The 19651-nt window shown below is 31.8% G+C and overlaps 1 protein-coding gene across 1 annotated transcript; it reads right to left on the bottom strand.

The window, feature by feature from the left end:
* Positions 1 to 294: 294 nt before the first annotated feature.
* LOC103307889 lies at positions 295 to 873 on the bottom strand. The gene is made up of 2 exons (XM_008180311.1): positions 606 to 873; positions 295 to 545 (listed from the first exon to the last, which is right to left on the bottom strand). The coding sequence occupies exons 1-2, from the start codon at positions 871 to 873 to the stop codon at positions 295 to 297; spliced, it is 519 nt and encodes a 172-aa protein (XP_008178533.1).
* Between the last annotated feature and the right edge of the window lie 18778 nt (positions 874 to 19651).

Here is a 19651-nt window from a genome sequence, read left to right as displayed (position 1 = left end):
ATTTAATTGTGTGTGTGTGTGTGTGTTAATTGTTATAGCACTGTTAGATTAATTGATAACATGTCTTTATAGGCTGTGAATATTGTTATTATTTTTTTATTATTATTATAGCACCTCCTTATAGACTACATTGTGTAAACTCCCGTTAACTGGGGGAGATAGCGTCATGGGTCTTGCGGTCTGGTAGCTCAGTGGTAGAGCAATCGCCCGCAAGCGAGAGACTCGGGTTCGATTCCCGGTCCGGTGGCTAGATTTTTGACGTTATTTCCCTGGAGGTTAACAATTGGTTGTTCTTCAGTTTGGGGCAAGATTGACTAAGCTCGTAGGTGAACTAACTCTGGAGCATGCCACATAAAATTGCCCATGTGTAAAGCAGTCATCACTCAAGTCAATCCCTGCTATCTTCAACGACTGCCCTTGCGACTTATTTATAGTCATCGAAAAAGATACCTTGATAGGAAACTGCAGTCTTTTAAATTCGAATGGATAATTTGATGATAAAAGTGGTATACGTGGTATAATCGTTGATTCTCCTTGAGCACAACCTGTAATTATTGTTGCCTCAATGACATTGTTTTAGAGTGCTTTCACACACAGTCTAGTACCATTGCAGAGTTTGGGTGGATGAAGATTTCGCAACAGCATAATTGGAGTTCCTACTTTAAGGACTAACTTATGTGCTGGAAAGCCAGGGGGATTAAGTGCGTTGAGAATCTCCACAAGATAGAGAACTGCGTCATCCGTCTTCAGTACCATGCCTATAGACTTATACTCTATTTCTGTTCCCTTCAATGATTTAAGATAAATTTCATTAATCACAGGTGCCCTTTCATTTTTGGGGGTCAAAATAGCGCGCTCACATAACCAATCCATCGATTTGGTTTTTTATATTAGCAATATCAGGATAAATTTGAACTATAAGTACCGTCAATCTGGGTGACTTGAAACTTCGGTGCGACTTGAAACAGTTTCACTTTTTTTCAATCATATCAGTATAAATTACTTAGATTTAGTGATAAGCGAACCGTTCCTGGATTATAATTTTCTTTGCGTATTTGTGATACTAAATATTCTTATCAATAACCCAATTTTTCTTATCAAATACAAAAAAAAAAATAATAATCCATTATCAATTTTTTAGTCATTGTGTAATCACTTTCAAAAGTGTTCTGGATCTTGGCGAAGAACTTCAAATTTTAAGGTTTTTATATTTTTAATATATTGGACAATAGTTCAAAAGAATATTTATTCAATTGAAAATAAAAAAAACGCTTTTTACGATTTTAGGTCATCAGTTGAATGAAAAAAAAGAATTTCCGAGGTGACTATCCTACAAATACTTTTTTTTATATTGTTTTTTTTGTGCTTTGTTTAATTAGTTTTTTATGCCTACTAAGGAAGTGTTTTTTTTAATTTGTTATTTTCACTTAATTATGAGTTAAATTGTTAAACAAGAAAAGTTGTATGTATTTTATTTGTTTTATTAAAGAAAATCCTACAAATACTTTTTTTTATATTGTTTTTTGTTGTAAAAGTGATTTTTTTTTTTATATACCTACCTATCTCTACTTTTTCATTTTTAAAAACAAAAATATTGTTTCAAGTCACTATTAAAGTGGGGCCGGAGTGGCGCAGTGGTCACACAGTTGACTTACGACTCACACAGTCATCGGTTCGATTCATAGCAAAGTGCAAAAAAAAAAAAAATGTGTGTGATTCTACGCAGTCACCATTTTCCCGTGCTGTCGTCCGATTGCGTCATCCGGTTTCCAACTAGGTCCCACTCCACTGGGAGTGAAGACCGCACATGTCTCCTCTTGGAGAAGGGGGGTAGTATCATGCATATAGTGATATATACATAGATAAATAGATCACATGATCTCCCTACTACCCACTTGTGATAAGCATTGTCAAAGACCTTGAGGTCGTTACAATGAACAAATATAGAAAAAAAAAAAAAAACTATTAAAGTATTCTAAATTGAAAATTTAGACGTTTTAGATAAGTGTTTCAAGTCACCCAAAATTTAAGGTGACTTGAAACAACAAGTTTTTATTTTTTTTTCCATCAAATTTTGGACTTAACATTTTTTACAAACTCTTAAGTGGTTTGATGGCCTTATGCGACAATGAATATATTTTTTGCAGAAATCTGAAATTTTTTTTCAGCTTAGAATAAGAAAAAGAAAGTCAAAATCGTTTCAAGTCACCCAGATTGACGGTAACTACTAAACCTAAATTCTTAGTGATAACCAACTTCCTAGCTAACTCGGGAAAATCTCCAGCTCCTATTTTGAGTAGAAGTTCAGAGAATTTTCCAGCTGTGACATCACCTTCCCAGGTGGGCCGTCATATTCTTGTTGAGAGAAAGTTGTTCTATTAACGGCCATAAATAAGAAGCTTTTATGCAAGCCTTAACTTCATCTGTTCAACTTCCTCTTGGTATAACTGGAAGACTTTGCCTAAAGTTTCCAGTTAAAAGAACAGTTACTCCTCCCATCACTTCATTATTATTTCTTATATCTTTAAGAGATCTATCAAGTGCCTCAAAACCTCTTTTATACGCCATAGTGCTTTCATCCCAAACAATTAACTTACAATTGCGAATCACTTTCACAATTACTTTGTTTTGATATATTAAACATTGGCGTTTCTATGTTAATAAGATCGAGAGGAAATTTGAATGCTGAGTGGGCGGTCCTCCCCCCTCCAAAAGCAATACTACTTTTATTAAAAGCAAGTTTATAAGAAAAGTTTTTCCAGTTCCTGCAGGAGCATTTAAAAAAAAAAAAATGTTCCAGTATCTGATTTAATGCTGTGCATTATCGGACTATAGACATTGTATTGCTCGTTTGTGAGTAAAGCCCTCATTGCTCACTACTACTTTTGCCAAGGTATTCAGGTCGTAGTTTATCTCTCTCTTAGTGATGGGCACAACCAAATAACGACTTATGACTTAGTCGGTAGTAAACAATAAGTAAATAAGTCAGTTAGGTATTGAAGTAATTAATTATTAAATCAACTAACGAATAATACACCGATAACGAATGATAATACAAAATAACTATTATAAAAATTAAATATGTTCATAGTTTTATAATATTTATTTATAGTACCTATTTATAGTTTATACCCATTATCCATTTCCATTAGTCATTAACTCATAAAGTCATAACTCTTAGTTCTTAACTAATACCTACCTACCAAAATATCAAGCAGAAATGAATAATAATAAAACATATGATCAGACTATTTATAGAAGAAAAAAGGTATATTATAATAATTTATTAATATCCATCCGGACAGTCAGTCTTTATTTCATTCGGTATTTTTGCTTATTACGGCGATTGCTCAGTATATTGTTATTCGTAGCCCGTGATCGGTGATGGTGATATTTAAATACATTTTGAAAAAAAATATTAACATGTCAAGAAAAAATACGTCAGACGTCTGGAAATATTTAAAAAAATTATCAAACAAGCCCAATGAAGCGGTTTGTTTAATTTGTAAAACTCATTACAAACATGGTCATGGGACATCCAATTTGCAATTCTACTATTAATAAGAAAATTATTTGAAAATTTGAATTATGACCCCACAAAAGTACCAACTAGATTCACTTATACATCAGAAAAGTTGTTGAGGTTGAAGATCGAAGTATTATTTCTACTAGAAAAATGTAGCCAGACACAAAAAAAATACACACATCAGTTTAAAATCAATACATGTAATCATAGATTACATCTAGGCAGGGCCGAATTTAGGGGGGGGGCACGGGTAGGCATATGCCCGGGGGTGGCATGTTTCAGGGGCGGCAAAATATTATTTTAATATTTTAATGTTATGAAAAAAAAAATTGCATTTCATTTAATATTTTTGTAATTTGTAATTTAGAAAATTGTTACGAACCACTGACTATATAGCTGTATTATTGCTACGAACTAAGATAATATGTAGTAAATATTATATATATGGTCCGTGATTATTGCTTATACTATTGATAAAAATATTCAGAAAAAATCTAATTTTAGAAATTGATTAACTATTTTACCGAATAAATCAAAACAATGATAATTGTATAGTGATATCGATATTCAATGGTTATTGCATTGTAAATACTAATATGTGATAGACGACAGTATTGATATATTTTTATTAATATGTTATACACTTGTGATTTATATTTAATTGTTATGTACTCTTGTGTTATGCTTGTGCTCCATGTGTTTACTGTGTATACTGTAAAAAGTATGAAATTGTGATGAATTGATACATCGATGATTGTAAATTGATATAATATATTACATTTATATTACCTATATTATATTATATAACAAAGTAAGTTTTATTATTTTTATCTATACAGGTTAAACTATTTGTAGTTGTTACTAGTTTAATATAAATAGTATAATTAATAATAATTAATATATTATATGTATACCTACAGATTGTATAATTGCACAATACCTATACCTACATAAATATTTTTTTTTATTAATATTGGTTTTTAAATTGTTTATTGAACATTTGTGATATAAATCTATAGTTTATAATATTCATATATTAATGAAAAAAGAATTCTTTAATTTATATTTATTTAGGTAAATTATACTCCTCTAATAATGGCACCTATGCCTAAAATAATTAAACCTAGTGGTTCTTATTACCGTAAGATAGCTATAGAGAAAAAAGAGAAGCTAGATAAAACAATAAAAAACTCCTACAGGGTTGATAAAATGTTTCATCAATTGAATAACTCGGTGAAAAGTAAATATAATATTATTACCTTTGATACTAATTCAATAATTATTGATATCTTTTATAAGAAATATTTTGATTTTAATAGATAGTTACACAGATGGTTCAGCCAATAACAATTGTTCATCATCTAATATGCAGATGCATAATGAAAATGAGGTACTTCAAAAACATGGTGAAAATCCAGAAGATAAAAGAAAGATTTTTATGCTTTTTGGAAAATGTTGGACACAAGTCTCAAAATATGGCTGATGCAGTTTTTTCTATATTAAAAAAATACAATTTAGATATTTCATATTTACATGGACAATCATATGATAACGCTAAAAATATGTCTGGCGTTTATTCTGGTCTTCAAGCTAGGATCCGTGAAGTTGCACCTTTGGCTGATTTTATTCCGTGTTCAGCTTATTCACTTAACTTGATTGGATCTTATGCGGCTAGTTGTTGTAAAGAAGCTAATTCATTTTTTTGTTTTATCCAGAATGTGTATACCTTTTTTTCAGCTTCTACTCACCGTTGGGATCTACTTAAAGTTAATTTGACATTGAAAAATCTATCTGAAACGAGATGGTCAGCGCGATATAATGCATGCAAAGCTTTTATTGATAACTGGGGAATCGTGAAGCAAACTTTAGTTGACATATCAAACAATTTAAATGAAAAATCTATTACATGTAATGAAGCTCATGGTTTACTTCATGCAATGAATCGTCTTGAAACTACATTTATGTTGTTATTTTGGGGAGACCTACTACAACGATTTAATGCCATAAGTAAACCTTTATAATCAGTTAATATTGATATTTGTACGGTTTGTGAACCGTGCAAATTTTTAAATACGGGCCTGCATCTAGGTCAAAGTAAAGGGAATCTCTGATAATGCACAATATATACTTGCGCTTGAGCCAATTTAATAAGAACACTTAAATTATTTCCCTGTTAGTCCACAATAATGAGAAAAATTTGGGTTGGGGAAGAAACTGCCTCTAGTAGCAGGATTGAAAGTAATTTTTTTCATACTACTCGTAGATAACGTGTGTTCAAGAATCAAAATTCAGTGTATTTAAGTCTATGTTAAGACTAACGGAAACACAATTCACTTCCGATCGTCGTTCACACTAGTTTACATAGGATCACAATGCGTTTTGTCGGTTGCCGATAATACGCAACCGATCGGTAAACGATCGCGACAACTATAATTAACATAATAAACAGCGTTATCGGGGCCAGACTAACCGATTCGGCGAAACCGATTTAAAATCGTCGGGAGCCGACCGCAACATGTTGCGGTAGACTTTACCATTGCGTTTCGGAAAGTACTACAAAACACTTTATTAATTATTGAGCCGACCACACATACGGATTATCGGTAGCAGTTCATAATTTAAATTAAATTTTTTTAGAATTTAAATTATAATTTTTAATAATTGATAATATATTGGACATATTGTTTTTAATTATATTGATATACCTAAATATGTATTCAACGGAAAAATTAATTTCCGAATTTGTTTTTTTTATAAAAAGTTCAGAAATTTCTCTGTTTGGTTCCGGCATTTCTGTGAGTTGTAACACTGACCATAAAATTTGACAAGTTTCAAAGACGATTTGGTTATTAGTACCTACTCTTGCCAAGATGAAAATCAAAATGTTATTAATAAATATTTATTTATTTAAAACAATGTAGGTAGGTAACGGTATTCCCAGACAAATAGTATAATATTTAACTAAATCGTAATGTTTTATGAATTATGAAACAAGGAAACATCGTAAAAAATACTAAGATATACATTGCCGGTACTACATTATTATAATTATCTATATTGTTAACAGAAATGACAATTAGTAATACAAATATAAGTATTTAGGTAGGTACGCACAACATTATTATTATTATTAAAAAAAACAAAACAGTATAGTTAGCAAAAAAACGTAGAATAGGTAGTACAGTATTAGTAGGTAGTAGTATGCATATGACTATTGATTATAAAAAATAATAGTTTTCGTTAATTTTTGACGTTTACTCACAGGGTTTAAAAGGTCTGATGAAAACTGTTTACTATAGGAATGTAAACGAACACTTAAAAATTTTTTAACAAGCAAAGTTATTAAAACTAATTTATGGGGTCTTTCTAAAATTCCAACATTTTCACAACTTAAATCTTTAAATATAGAACGGTCCAAAACAAATTTGTTAACAACATGACTAATAATTTTTTTGTCTAAATTTTTAATATTGATACTTGAAAGAGAATTTGTATGATATAAGAAACTAATTTCAGATTCTTTAATTATTCTATATACACAATTAGATGTTATAACCAAACCACCCTGATTTTTTTAGGAGAACAAACTGTTTTTATCTGAGTGGTAAACTATAATTATGTTCATTTCTATTTTCTATAAGTGATGTTATGCAGGAATTGCAATCTATAATTTTACAAACTTTTTTAACAATGTACCCTGTAATATAATATAAAATATTTTCGTTTGCCTCAATCATTGCTTTGTTTGAGCTATTTAGTAATGTCATTCTATTTACAATGTCTGCATCAATTTTATCTTCTATTTCATCAAAATCATTTAAGTTTTCATTTTTTCTATTCCATTTAAACTCAAACAAATCGCCAAACACGTCATTATCAAAAGTATTACAATTTCCATTTGATTTACAAGCAATAGCATTTTTCATTAATATTTGTTTCAGTGCCGTCTTGAACTGTAATATATTTGGATTATTGTTTGAACCAAATTTCTGTCTGAATCTTGAGAAGAGTATTTCAATATGATCCTGGGAAAACTTATATGACAAAATATATTTAAAATGAGGTGTTTCATGAAATAAAAGCTTTGCAATTGACAAAATGGATTTTGTAGCAATTGCAAAACCAATAACAAAAGATTTCTTATTTGTTGTGTGTGTAAATTGCAAATCCTTGGATTGGTTTTGAATTTTTAAACTAAATAGATATTGTATAATGGGAACTACAATCGATTCCAAAAAATCAACATTTGAGGGAAATATTGGAGATTTAAATCCTTTTCCCAAATGGATTCCTGGTGTTCAAAAAATCAAATATTCGGTCAATGTTTCTACAGAAAGTAACTGTGGCATCTACATTATGAACATTTTCTATGTGCATATTTTTTAAAAAAGTCAGCTGTCGATGCACTTAATGTTTGTGCTGCAAGCTTCACTTTCATTTTACTATTCTGCCACTTAATATGGGCCTGACTCAATTTATTAGCTAATTTAAGTGATAATTTATTTTGAACTTCAAACAACTGATCAATGTAACTCCATTTAATAGCTCCTTCATTAGAAATCAATGTTTTGTTATTACCTAGTGTATTCCGAGCAAGTTTAACCATATGACATGGATCCGGAATGAAAAATACTTTTTTCGTTGTAACAGGATGGTCAAACCAACACTTTAAGCCATCATAATTATCTACATTTTCAAATAAGCAGCCCAATATTTTCATACTTGAAAAATTTGTAAAAGCCCCATCACACGTCACACCCCAAACTTTTAGTCCAGCATTATGTGAGATGGTCAGTGCTGAGTTAATGAGTTCAGCTTGAGTAGAAGCACTAATTTTATTTTGAAAAACATATCCAACGGGAACTTTCCACTTACCATTTAAGCTAACTAACATGAATATTAAAACTTCAGTGGCAGGCATTTGTTCCTTCTAAATCCAATTTATTACCATAATCACTGAAACCAACATATTTACCAATTTTTTTTGTCCCATACTATTTGCTTTTTAATTGCCATTGCATCTAGGATCAAATTACAATGTTTATCTGCTGGCGACAATGTTTTCAAAGCATCAAAAACTGCAGTAAGAAAGCCTGGTTCTGCATTAACAGAGGATGTCCAATTCCGTATAGCCGATATATTAGGCAAACTAAGAATGGATCTATTTAAAATGAAATAAGCAAAAAAATTTGTTCACAAAAACAACAACAGTAATATGATTAAATTATGCACAATAAATTAAATAAATAAGCAGACAAGCAATTTACCGGCAGTAAGCATAAGCTTTAGGTGAGTAATAGTGTAATGTTAACGCAAACTGCTTTATTTCAGTTGAGTAGCGACGACCTTTGGCTACACGTGCTGAATTTTTAATTTGGTTTTTAAAAATATCGCTGGAAATGCCTTCAAACATACCAAGTAGCATATCCTCTGAATCATCATTCAACATTCCTGGTTTTTTAATATTGTATGTAATTAAATAAATAAGCACAGATTTTTTTTTTTTATTGAACAAAAATTTATATTTGAAATCTGTAATTACATGTGGTACAATAAATAAATGGGATATGGGTTGATTAGCGGGAGGGAGAAGTCACCCAATGGTGGGCGACACCCCGTTAATAAGTACACATATGTGAGAAATTTTGTTACTTAGAAAGTTGGTTATACTACCAAAATGTATTAAAAAAATTGGAAAAAAAAATAATAACTAGTGGTAAAATAGATGGTATATTGAGTGTTCTCAATTAGCGTTTACAAACTGTATACAATACCTTTATTTTTTAAATAATTTAAGAGCCCTTTCATATTTCTTATTGTAGCATCTCGTCTCCTTAATTTTTGTTTCAAGAGTTTAATTTGTTTTTTGTACTTAGTTGGAGTACTAGTTTGAACTCTTGGTGACACAGGGAAACTAATTTCTGGACGCATTTTTTTTGAAGGAGTAATAAGTACAGGGGAACTTGTTGCTTTCGAAATCTTAGTTTCTGTCCATGACCAAACCCATGACTTGTCTTTACTATCATCATCACTTGATGATAGTAAAGGTCGTTTTGCTGTAGATAATTGAATAGTTGTTGGCGTCGTATTTAATACATCTGACTGATGTACAGGAGATTCACTGGATATTGAAGCTGTTCATAATATACAATTTTTTTTAATTAACTACATATGCATAAAATGTGTAATTAAATGTTGATAATAATTTACTTAATGCTACAGATCTACCAGGAAAAACTGATGGTACTGTACTGGGTTTAAGTTTTAACTTATAACTGCCTCCTGGACTATCAACAAAATCTGTTTTTAAAAAATGGATGTTACATATTCGGCTAGACTTCTTCGGTATAAATCCATGACGATTTATAGCCAACAGCCATTTTTCCAAACGAATTCCATCATTGATTGGAAACCTAGGGATATAATATTTAAAATTGTATTTAGGTAACTACTCTTGTTTCAAAACATAAAAAATGTTTAATTGTACATACGTAAAAAAGTGGATATCGTTACCAGTACTTCCTCGAGATTTACAATTTGGAACAACGCAGCAAGTAGGCATTTTGAAGTTAGGTCAAATAAAAAATATAATTTAATTTACCCACCAATAAAATTTGTGTCTGGTTATCATTGAATAAGTGATAAATTAGTCTATGTGATAACGTTTGTTTATCGAGTAGTATTCTTTGCATATGGCGGCGTGTTTCACTGATAACGAGAAGACGGCTATCTAGTATTAGTATATATCTGTGATGAATCTAAAATGTTGATATCAAAAAGGTTACAGTCATAAACCTGTTTAAATGTCAATGGTTAATATTTGTTATGGTAACAATTTACAATGTGATAAAATATTTTAACGAAATATTATATATCCGGTAATGCAAAAACTAAAGTTGCAACTATAACGTTAATACATTACCGTATAATTTAACCGAACGTTATTTTTACCGGCGTTGTGCAAAAACTCTCTAATAATAATAATTAATTAAAAATGGAAAAATCAAAATCCGACTACCGGATGTTATTCTAATACGATATACGAATAAAAAACCTCTTACGACCTCCGGTTAAAGTTAACCGACACTTTACCGGACATTGTAAGAACGGCCCTTAGACGTTTATCGATATTTCGACATTTTTTCCCAGACCCACAAGCCAAGTTATTTTGGACTTATTTTATCAGCGATATTTTGAAAAATGAACGAGTGAATAAACTGATTATTTTAAACTTATGCGATTATTACGTAGTATAAATTTATTATTGTGGTATATAAAATTTTTGTTATGGCAGCACTGCGGAGTATTGCTGTAGTGATAGTATTGTGGTGACCACGATTAAAGATAAACTGGTTACACATCGAGACTGTATAACACGGCTCGAAAAGCGCGATTGAAAATGTACTGACTAGTAGCACTATCTAGTGGTCTCTTCAACATATTTTAACCACGTAAATTTCTTAATTATGAAAACTAGGTATTTATATATACCCAAATACCTTAGTACTATAATTACTACTTACTTTTATACATTAACAATTTAAAACCACGATTAGATATATCATATATCATTAATCGTGATATACACATTAGTACTTGTCTACTTTAAGACACTATAAGTCTATAGAGTATAGACTATAAACAACAAAATGACTTGTTAGTTGTCGTATACAAATACCACATGAAATTTCCAAAATAACATTTGGAATACCTAAGGAATAAGGATAAAAGAAGAAAAAAAGAAATGGAAGTAGCTTTAGTCGTATTATTTAAAAAATCAAATCGGGTTTGTTCAAATAATTTTTATAAAGAAGATTTTAATAATACATGGACGTCAGGTGAAGGAACAAACCCATATACAGTAAACTATTACGTCTAATTGAAATTTTTTTTTTTGGTTTATAAGTTTATTCAATTTGTTACAAAATAGAGAACAATAAGAACAATTAATGGTAAATATTGGTTAAAAAAAAATTCTTGCTCCCTACCCCGCTCACCTTATCGATGCCAGTCCATTATATCTTAGTCCGTGACCAGAACAACACCACGGTAACCGCACTAGAACCCACAGTATTATGGATGTGATATGGACTGTTTCATAAGCGATAAGACAAGCCACGCACCGATACCGATACCGCGTAATCACTACAAGTACCTACCCGACCCACCTGCGGTAGCGTGAGCGTCGAGTTTTTTTTCGGTCGTTTTTACCATCTTATGGTTTTTGGTTCTTTTTTTTTCACGTTGTTGTTTTAACGGTTGTACCCCTGTTCGTCGTCACCGTCACCGTCAACGTCACCATCACCGTCACCGTCGTCACCCGTTAGTATCAGTGCAACACCACCGCCGTCTCAACAACCCGGTTTTTCTTGTTTATATTATTCATCAAAACTATTGTGAATTTTTTATTAAGTTATTCCCCGCTGGCCAGCACTCATTTGTGCACCAATTATTTATTTTGTTGCTTTTTTAGCAAAAATAGTAGTCCGTCAAACCACAGCAAACAAAAAACCTCGAGCTTGATTTATTGTAACCTTTACCCATAATTACAGTCCACTTTATCCTCGAATCGCCGAACAAATTGGTCCATCGAGCCTAGGATAATATATTATTAGTATTTATTGTCTTAAGGGCCAGTTGTACCATCTCTGATTAAAGTTAACCGGAGTTTAATCGGCCGAATTTGCCCGGTTAAATATCTGTTATCAGCTGATTAAGCTTAATCATAGTTTAACCGTAGACGGTACAACTGGCCCTAAGAGGTTGAATCAAAATTATTATTGTAGTGTAAGTTGCTAGGAATAAAAAAAAAAAAAAAGAAGATTTGAATTAGGTAGGTCAGTTATATAACAGCTATATTATAATACAAGCGTCTAGAGATAGAGAATCCGAATGGCTGCAAGAATGCAAGATACGAGCGGATCAAAACCACCCTGATCCATGCACATTATTATCAATTCTTCGTTATCACTATAACACATTTTGCGGTTGATGCTCTTATCATTTTTGGACATATCATAAAATAATTAAAAAAATTTAAAAAAATCAAAAAATACTTTTATATAATTTTTAACGTTTTATTTTGCAATATGGATAAAAATCAAAAGGGTGAAAACTGTTGCCATATATGTAACAAAAATGTTGCTAGATCCACAACGTTACACAGACATATCGACGATATACATAAAAAACCTGGAACTTGTTCAGAGTAAGTTATGAATAAAAAACTAGGGAACTATCTCGAACATTGAGTAGAATACTTACTGGTGGTGGTATTTTGCAAATATGAACTCAATTAACTAAAAATTTGTGTTTTGCATTTATTGATTTTTTATGGTATTTTTTGTTATTTTATGTGTATTTGTATTGTCAAAACAAAATGTGGAAAAATTTTGTCAAAAATGTAACAACAATTTCGCTAAATCCACAACATTCAAATGGCCGACTATGTTATCATTATCAACTATCACAGATTTTATTATCAGTTATCACTTTTATTAGGAAAAATTTTAAAAATTATGTAACTTTTAATTTCTTACATAAATTTGAACTGGGATCAGCTACTTGGCCACGTATTATTTAATTTTAATATATCGTGAACGAAATCAATAAAATAAATATTATATCATAAATAAAATGTATATAAAATAATTATTAGTCATACATGCCAATTTTTTTTTCTTTAATATTACTTATGTATTTTAAATATTCAAATGATAATGATTTTCAATAAAACTTAAACTATCATGATCAATTTTTTGTTTCCCGTTTCAAAAATATTAATTGAATAAGATTCGCACGAGAAACTTGTAACACACAAATGCATTTCAACTGGTTATTTGCTCATACTTTTACAATTTTGTAAAGAACTGAAATATAATAAAGATAACTAAACAATAGCTCAACTAAAATGAAATGCAATTAAGATAAATATAAAATGTATTAAAACCCTGACGACCATATCATAATAGTATACTATATAATATACTAAAGCCAACGAGAGAGTACTATTCCTTCGCGCATCCAAATGATCGAGCTCCGCGGTTTCGTACCCAAATTTCTCCCACTCTACCATCTAGTTGCCGCCGTAAATACCCCCACTCACTAAGCGACGACGGTGGTGGCAGCAGCGTCGGCGATGGTGGCGACATCGGTGTCGGCGGCCAGCGTTGACGGCGGCCAGCAGTTTGGGAGTTTTAGTGGTGGGCATGCGCGAGAACGGATGAGTTTTGGTCGCCGCCCAATAGTACTCTCTCGTTGGCTCGACTATAGTATTCTATAGATAGTATAGTCTAAGATACAGTCAGATTTATTGGTTCTTGGTTCAGTACTCTTTTTGAGGTTAAACTTGCTTTTTGATTATCTAGTATTTGTAGAAAAACAGTCACCAGTTTTTATAAGTTTTAAAGGTTTTTTTACAATGTAAGTAAATTATTTCTTATTTTTTCATGTTTGTGAATTCTGTAGAATATATATTTTATTTGTTATAAAATTGTGATTTGTCAATATATACTTGATCAAAATATACTAATATATTTGTCTATTATTCAAAATAAAATAAAATACAAAATAAATTAAATGTATATTTATTTGGTATAAATTATAACACTTTATTTTCACTTATTAGATTTATTTTCGAACATGTCTGAAGCTAATGAATTGAAATGCATCGAATGCGGAAACATATTTACATTATTAAAAAACTTGAGAGCTCATATAAAGAAAAAGCACCCTCTTTTAAAAGTAGATGAAATAGCACCCACCAATAAAGAGAAAAATATAGACTTATACATATTTACTTGTGACCTATGTTCAAAATCATATTGTCATGAAAAAAATCTTAATGAACATAAAAACATTGCATATACTTCTACTAAGACAATAGAAATATTGGTTCCATGTACATTTTGCTCATTTACTGAAAAACTGTGGTTCCTCTGATACGGCAAATCAAATATACAGCTATTATAAATGTAATAGAAATGGTTAATTGAATTTTGAGGAGCATTATGGTTCTTTAAATAATGTTCATCCATAATTTTGTATGGAGCAGTAAATGAGCAAAATGTACATGGAACCAATTTTGATGATTGTATGTTAAAATACAAATAATGAACTATGTTTGCCAACAATTATGTTTATGTTTTTTTTTTTTTGAGGGTGTCATTAGATTATAAACTACTTATGTGTATAAAAAGGTAGTTATAAGGATAAATTATTTAGTTCTTGTAAATTAAACCTATACCAATTATTTCAATTAAAAGTATTAATGCATATTTTACTAAACTTTAGAGGACCATAGTTAATAAGCTAGTGAACCAAAATTTATATTACTTGTTCTTCGCATGGAACAGCAAGGCCATTACAGGCGATAATCCCAACCACATTATCATAAGATAGTAATAGGAAATCTTCAGTTTTAACCACTTCCCTGAAAGTAATTGTCATTAAATATATGATTTAAAACTGAAAAATATAGAGACTGAAGCTAATTATATCATACAAAAACTGTTTTTTCATTAACGTTTCAGAACTCGCTAGCAATTCCGGATAGTTATAAGTATTAGCGATCGTTCTGATACTAAGACTGTACGAGGCTTGCGGCTGGTAACAAATCCTTGAAAAATCATTAATAATACATTTTACATAATTTTTAATTAAACGATAAAAAATGAAGTGTTTAATACATTTTCTTTTGTGACTTCGATTTCGCCCGTATAAATATAATTTAATAATAGTTGTAAAACGGTAGACTTCTCTATATTCTCTTATAGTAACTGTGTCGTTGCCGGTTTTACAAATGTTTTGTGATTCTATAAAATTTGAAAATATATTTTATATTTTACTTGCGACCTGTTATAATACTTTTCCACTATACTACTGTCCGATACCTATCGAGGAGGAACTGGTTGGGGGGTTAAAGGGGTGTATTATATTAACAAAAATGACTTTACAGGAAAATCTCTCACACCTCATTGATATATCAATTTTGAAAATTGGGCTTTAATTCGACCGGCAAAATGTCCTTTTTTTTTAAATAAAAAACAACGAAATCTGACTAGTCTACGCAGGGCGTGAGAACATTTCCCATAAGTCATGTTTTTAACGTAAATATAAAATAAATCTGGAGTAAAGTATCCCGCTCTTACGTTATACATTGTATTTATTTTTTAAATGTTTGATTACATTGATTTACATTGATTTTAAACTAAGTTGATAATAAAACAAATAAATATTACATAATTTTGAGAAAAAATTCATGTGTATATACTATAATATAGGTATACGTCTCAATTATCAAAAAAATTTGATAATTTGAAGACAATATAATGGTGTAGGTACAAGCAAAACCCGTGAAATAAATCTACTTGCGATGTACGTGCATTGTGAGACGGCACGGTTACTGCGGACCTGCGTCCGGAATAAGAACGCATAGGATTTTGGTATTACGTCTTATCCTTTATTTATCGTTAAATATATTTATGTACGAAATAGGGGTAGCGAGGCTCACGGGTGCAACGGCCGGCCTGAATAGATGAAATATGTTGGGGATATCGGCGAGTTACAATCGCCGTATGGACGTGGTCGATATATCGTTGCGTGTGACTCGCAGGAAGCGCTACAGCGATATATCGTACCCGGGGTTTGACACAACTCGATCAAGTGGCCAGAGGGGGGACGGGGAAGTCCATTGAGTTGGAGTCGGTGTTGACGGCGGATCGTCGTTCACGCTCTGGACGCCTCGCTGGGTCCTAGATCGGCTCGTGATTGGTGGCGGCGGACTCTTGGTTATCGTCGGCGGGTAGCGGTCGATCACTGGGTGCCGGGCCGTGTGTGTTGGCGATCAGCGGTGTGCGGCAATGTTGTTTGACGACGGGCTTCAGTAATTCGATCTGGTCTAGAATTACAGCTGGTTCTCGTTAATCAACTACGTCGTCAACCGATAGTGGTTTAGACTGTCAGCGTTTGAACTGCTTGCCGGGCTGGCCAGCGGCGAGTGGCAATGTGGCGGTGACTGCGGGCTTAGGTAATTCGATCTGGAAGTGAATTACGGCTGGCTCACGTCTGACTGCTGGTCTGCTTGTCGTCGACTGATGGCGGGTTTCGTCGGATGGTCAGGTCTTCGTTTCTTCTAAGTGTTGTAGTGTTGCTGGGTAGAAGGTTGAATGAAGAATGATGGCGTGTGCCTGCTTTGCTTTATCAAAGAGCTCTGTGTCAAGCTTAACGCTTCTTCCAGAGAGATGGAAATACAAGATAAGAGTGATGAGGTTGTGGTGTGTGCCCGAAATATTATACTGTCTTCCGTATCGAATAGCCAACTGTGCGCAACCGCCGTATGCGGTTGTGTTTATGTTTGGTACGGAAAATGATCTTGTTAACTCCGCTTTGGGGTTGTGTGTACGGGGTTGGGGCCGTTGGCTTCGTGGCAGCTTCCCCTAAGTTTATATTCTGGATTGATGTGTCTGGGACAACTTGGGGCCCTGTAATGTGGGTTCCAAGTTGTCCTGGTCGTTAGCGCGGTAATACTGTGGTCTAATTGGTTGGTCCTGAAAAGGACCGTTTTATGTCGTGCGCTGGCGTACTGTTACAACTCTTATACTTATATATTGAACTTGTGTCTAATCGATTTAGCTAAACAGTTATCTTATGTCAGAAATACTTTTGGATCTTACAGTCTTTACATAATTTTATTGGAGCTTCGTCAAAATGCAATGCTATTTTTGAAACCATACAGTCATAAACTGTTTGTACAAGTAAATCAGTGAGTCTCAAAAGCCTTGTGAAACAAGATGGAATTGTCGCACGGATGCTTTAAACTCTGTGTTTACAAATTTTAGTACAATAATTAATACTTTAGAACACATTATCAGACGATAATGACATTAATTCCGGATCTGAAGGCATTCATTGAAACTCTGAAGGAGAAAAAAAAGGTCATTACACATGAGACTTCAAAGAATATTAATGTTGAATTATTGACTAACGAGTATGGCAAAACTCTTGAGTCTACACAATTTCTAAAAGACGCAGCAAGAAGTGACATTCTAACAAAGAAATTAAATACAATTACACATGAGCAAATAATTCAAAACAAAAAGGATTTTTAAGTAAACGGGACGGGTGTAAAGTTTTGGTCACATTTAAGGGAGGGGGTCATGTTGTGACTAAATATCTAAATTCGAAAAAAAAATTGTTGGTTGTAAGACGAGGACACATTTTTCAAGACTTTGGAAACCCAAATCGTCGAAACCTTATCATTGGGGCTCGGTTCGTCGATAAGGTAAGAGCGTGGTGGCGGGTGAAGAGTACGGTGATAGATGAAGAGCGGGGTGACGGGGGTATATCGTATACGTATGTGATAGATGGCGGGATGATCATTGATCAACCAGTGTACACGGATGATTCAAGTAACTAATGGGCAATCATGGGATAAGCGGAAGGTGTGTGCATAATGAGCAAGGGGGTATATGGATCAGCCAACAAGATGTGGTGCCAGAACTCTCGAAATAGAGAAAATAGAATATATGTAAACGCGTATTGATGTCATTTAAGGTTGATTATTGGTTTTATTTTATTACTCTACAAAGGCGTATTTACAATGTTCTTCTAATTTACTCTATAAGGCATCTAATGTGTATTGTGTATAAAATCATTATATGAATATATTAATTTAATTCAATCACCTTACTACAAATGTTTTCAAATATTTTGGTAAAAAAGATCATAGGAAAATAATAAAATAATATAAGTACTAATTACCATTTTAAATTTTTGTGTAACATTACCAACATTTTTCAGCATTCGCTCCGTTTGTTTTTCTAATGATAACTTTCACAGGTAGTGTTAATTTGCTGTATCATAATATTATCTAAACTAACTTAATTTTAGAAAACTTTAATAGAGTTGAAGCATATGTATAGACCTAGCCGCAGTGTTGTAAATTATTTGAGTAAAAATATTCAAATGCTTTTTTCCATATTGAATACTTTTTAAAATACTTATATTTTTGAAGTATTTGAATGGTATTTTAAATACATTTTTTTAATATTGAATACTATTTTATTGAATACTTTTTTTATTACTTTAATTCTTTATTCATTGTCAAATAATAATAATGTCATAATAATATTATATATATTTATCATTTATGAACAATTCCATATCGGTTTTAGTTTTCGTCTATTAATAGCTTAACTGAATATGTTTTACTCCGAGAAACCGTCTGTTTATCGTCGACATTCGACGACAATCGCCACGGTACGGTTTCGGTACCCACCAATATAATATATTATAGCGAAATATAATACGAACATTAGGTATGTCGTACACGTATGGGCGTACGTGTGTACGGAGACAACATATGCGGTACGACGTACATTTAATTATAAGCTATAAATATAATAATAATATTATATAACATACAATATACCTATTTTTGGTTTTTATAATTAAATAAATTAAAAATTATATATTGGTCGAAGGTACTTGTAACTATACTAAGTATACTTACATAACATACGCCAACAATATGTTCAGAAGTCCAATGATTTTTGGTAGTAAAACATACTTAAACGTCTGTGGCTGTAACAATGTATAAAATACTATAAATGTATACCTATATTATGTTACACAGTTGTGGGCCTTGGGAATTAATATTCCTATAGTGGGTATAAACTATAAGCGTATCCTTATTAATTAATTTTTTTCTTTGTTGATGACATTACCTCTTCTGCCACAAAACTTAACCATGGAGGGGTTTAAAAGTATCGAAAATGACTACGGTGAAAATGTGCAGTTAAGTTTAGGCGACAATAGTGGACAATTTAATGAACTTTTTGATTATTATCGGTCGACATGGCTACAAGGTCTGTAAATATAAAAAAAATCTACAGTTATATATTTAATAACACTAACTAAATATTATATTATTTTTTATGAATAATAGGAGTAAACGCAGATATGTTATCGGTGAATGATACAGTTTGACGCACCAATAATGTACTGGAAGTCAGCCGTCAACACTTACGCGCGCATATGGGAAACAGACACCAGCCAGAACCGTGGATATTTCTGAGTAATAATAATGATTTATTATTAAATTAAATTAATCCTATTTAAAATATT

This window comes from Acyrthosiphon pisum, chromosome X (assembly GCF_005508785.2).
Source record: "Acyrthosiphon pisum isolate AL4f chromosome X, pea_aphid_22Mar2018_4r6ur, whole genome shotgun sequence".
In the NCBI taxonomy this organism is placed as follows: domain Eukaryota; kingdom Metazoa; phylum Arthropoda; class Insecta; order Hemiptera; family Aphididae; genus Acyrthosiphon; species Acyrthosiphon pisum.
Note: the sequence above shows the minus strand (reverse complement) of the source record. Positions and strands in the feature narration are given on the sequence as shown.

Bases quoted from the DNA above. Each gene is read 5' to 3' on its own strand.
- LOC103307889 (XM_008180311.1), bottom strand. From the start codon at position 873: ATGGATTGGTTATGTGAGCGCGCTATTTTGACCCCCAAAAATGAAAGG. The intron at 546-605 runs GTACTAGACTGT...CAATAATTACAG, and splicing joins TCCACCCAAACTCTGCAATG to GTTGTGCTCAAGGAGAATCA.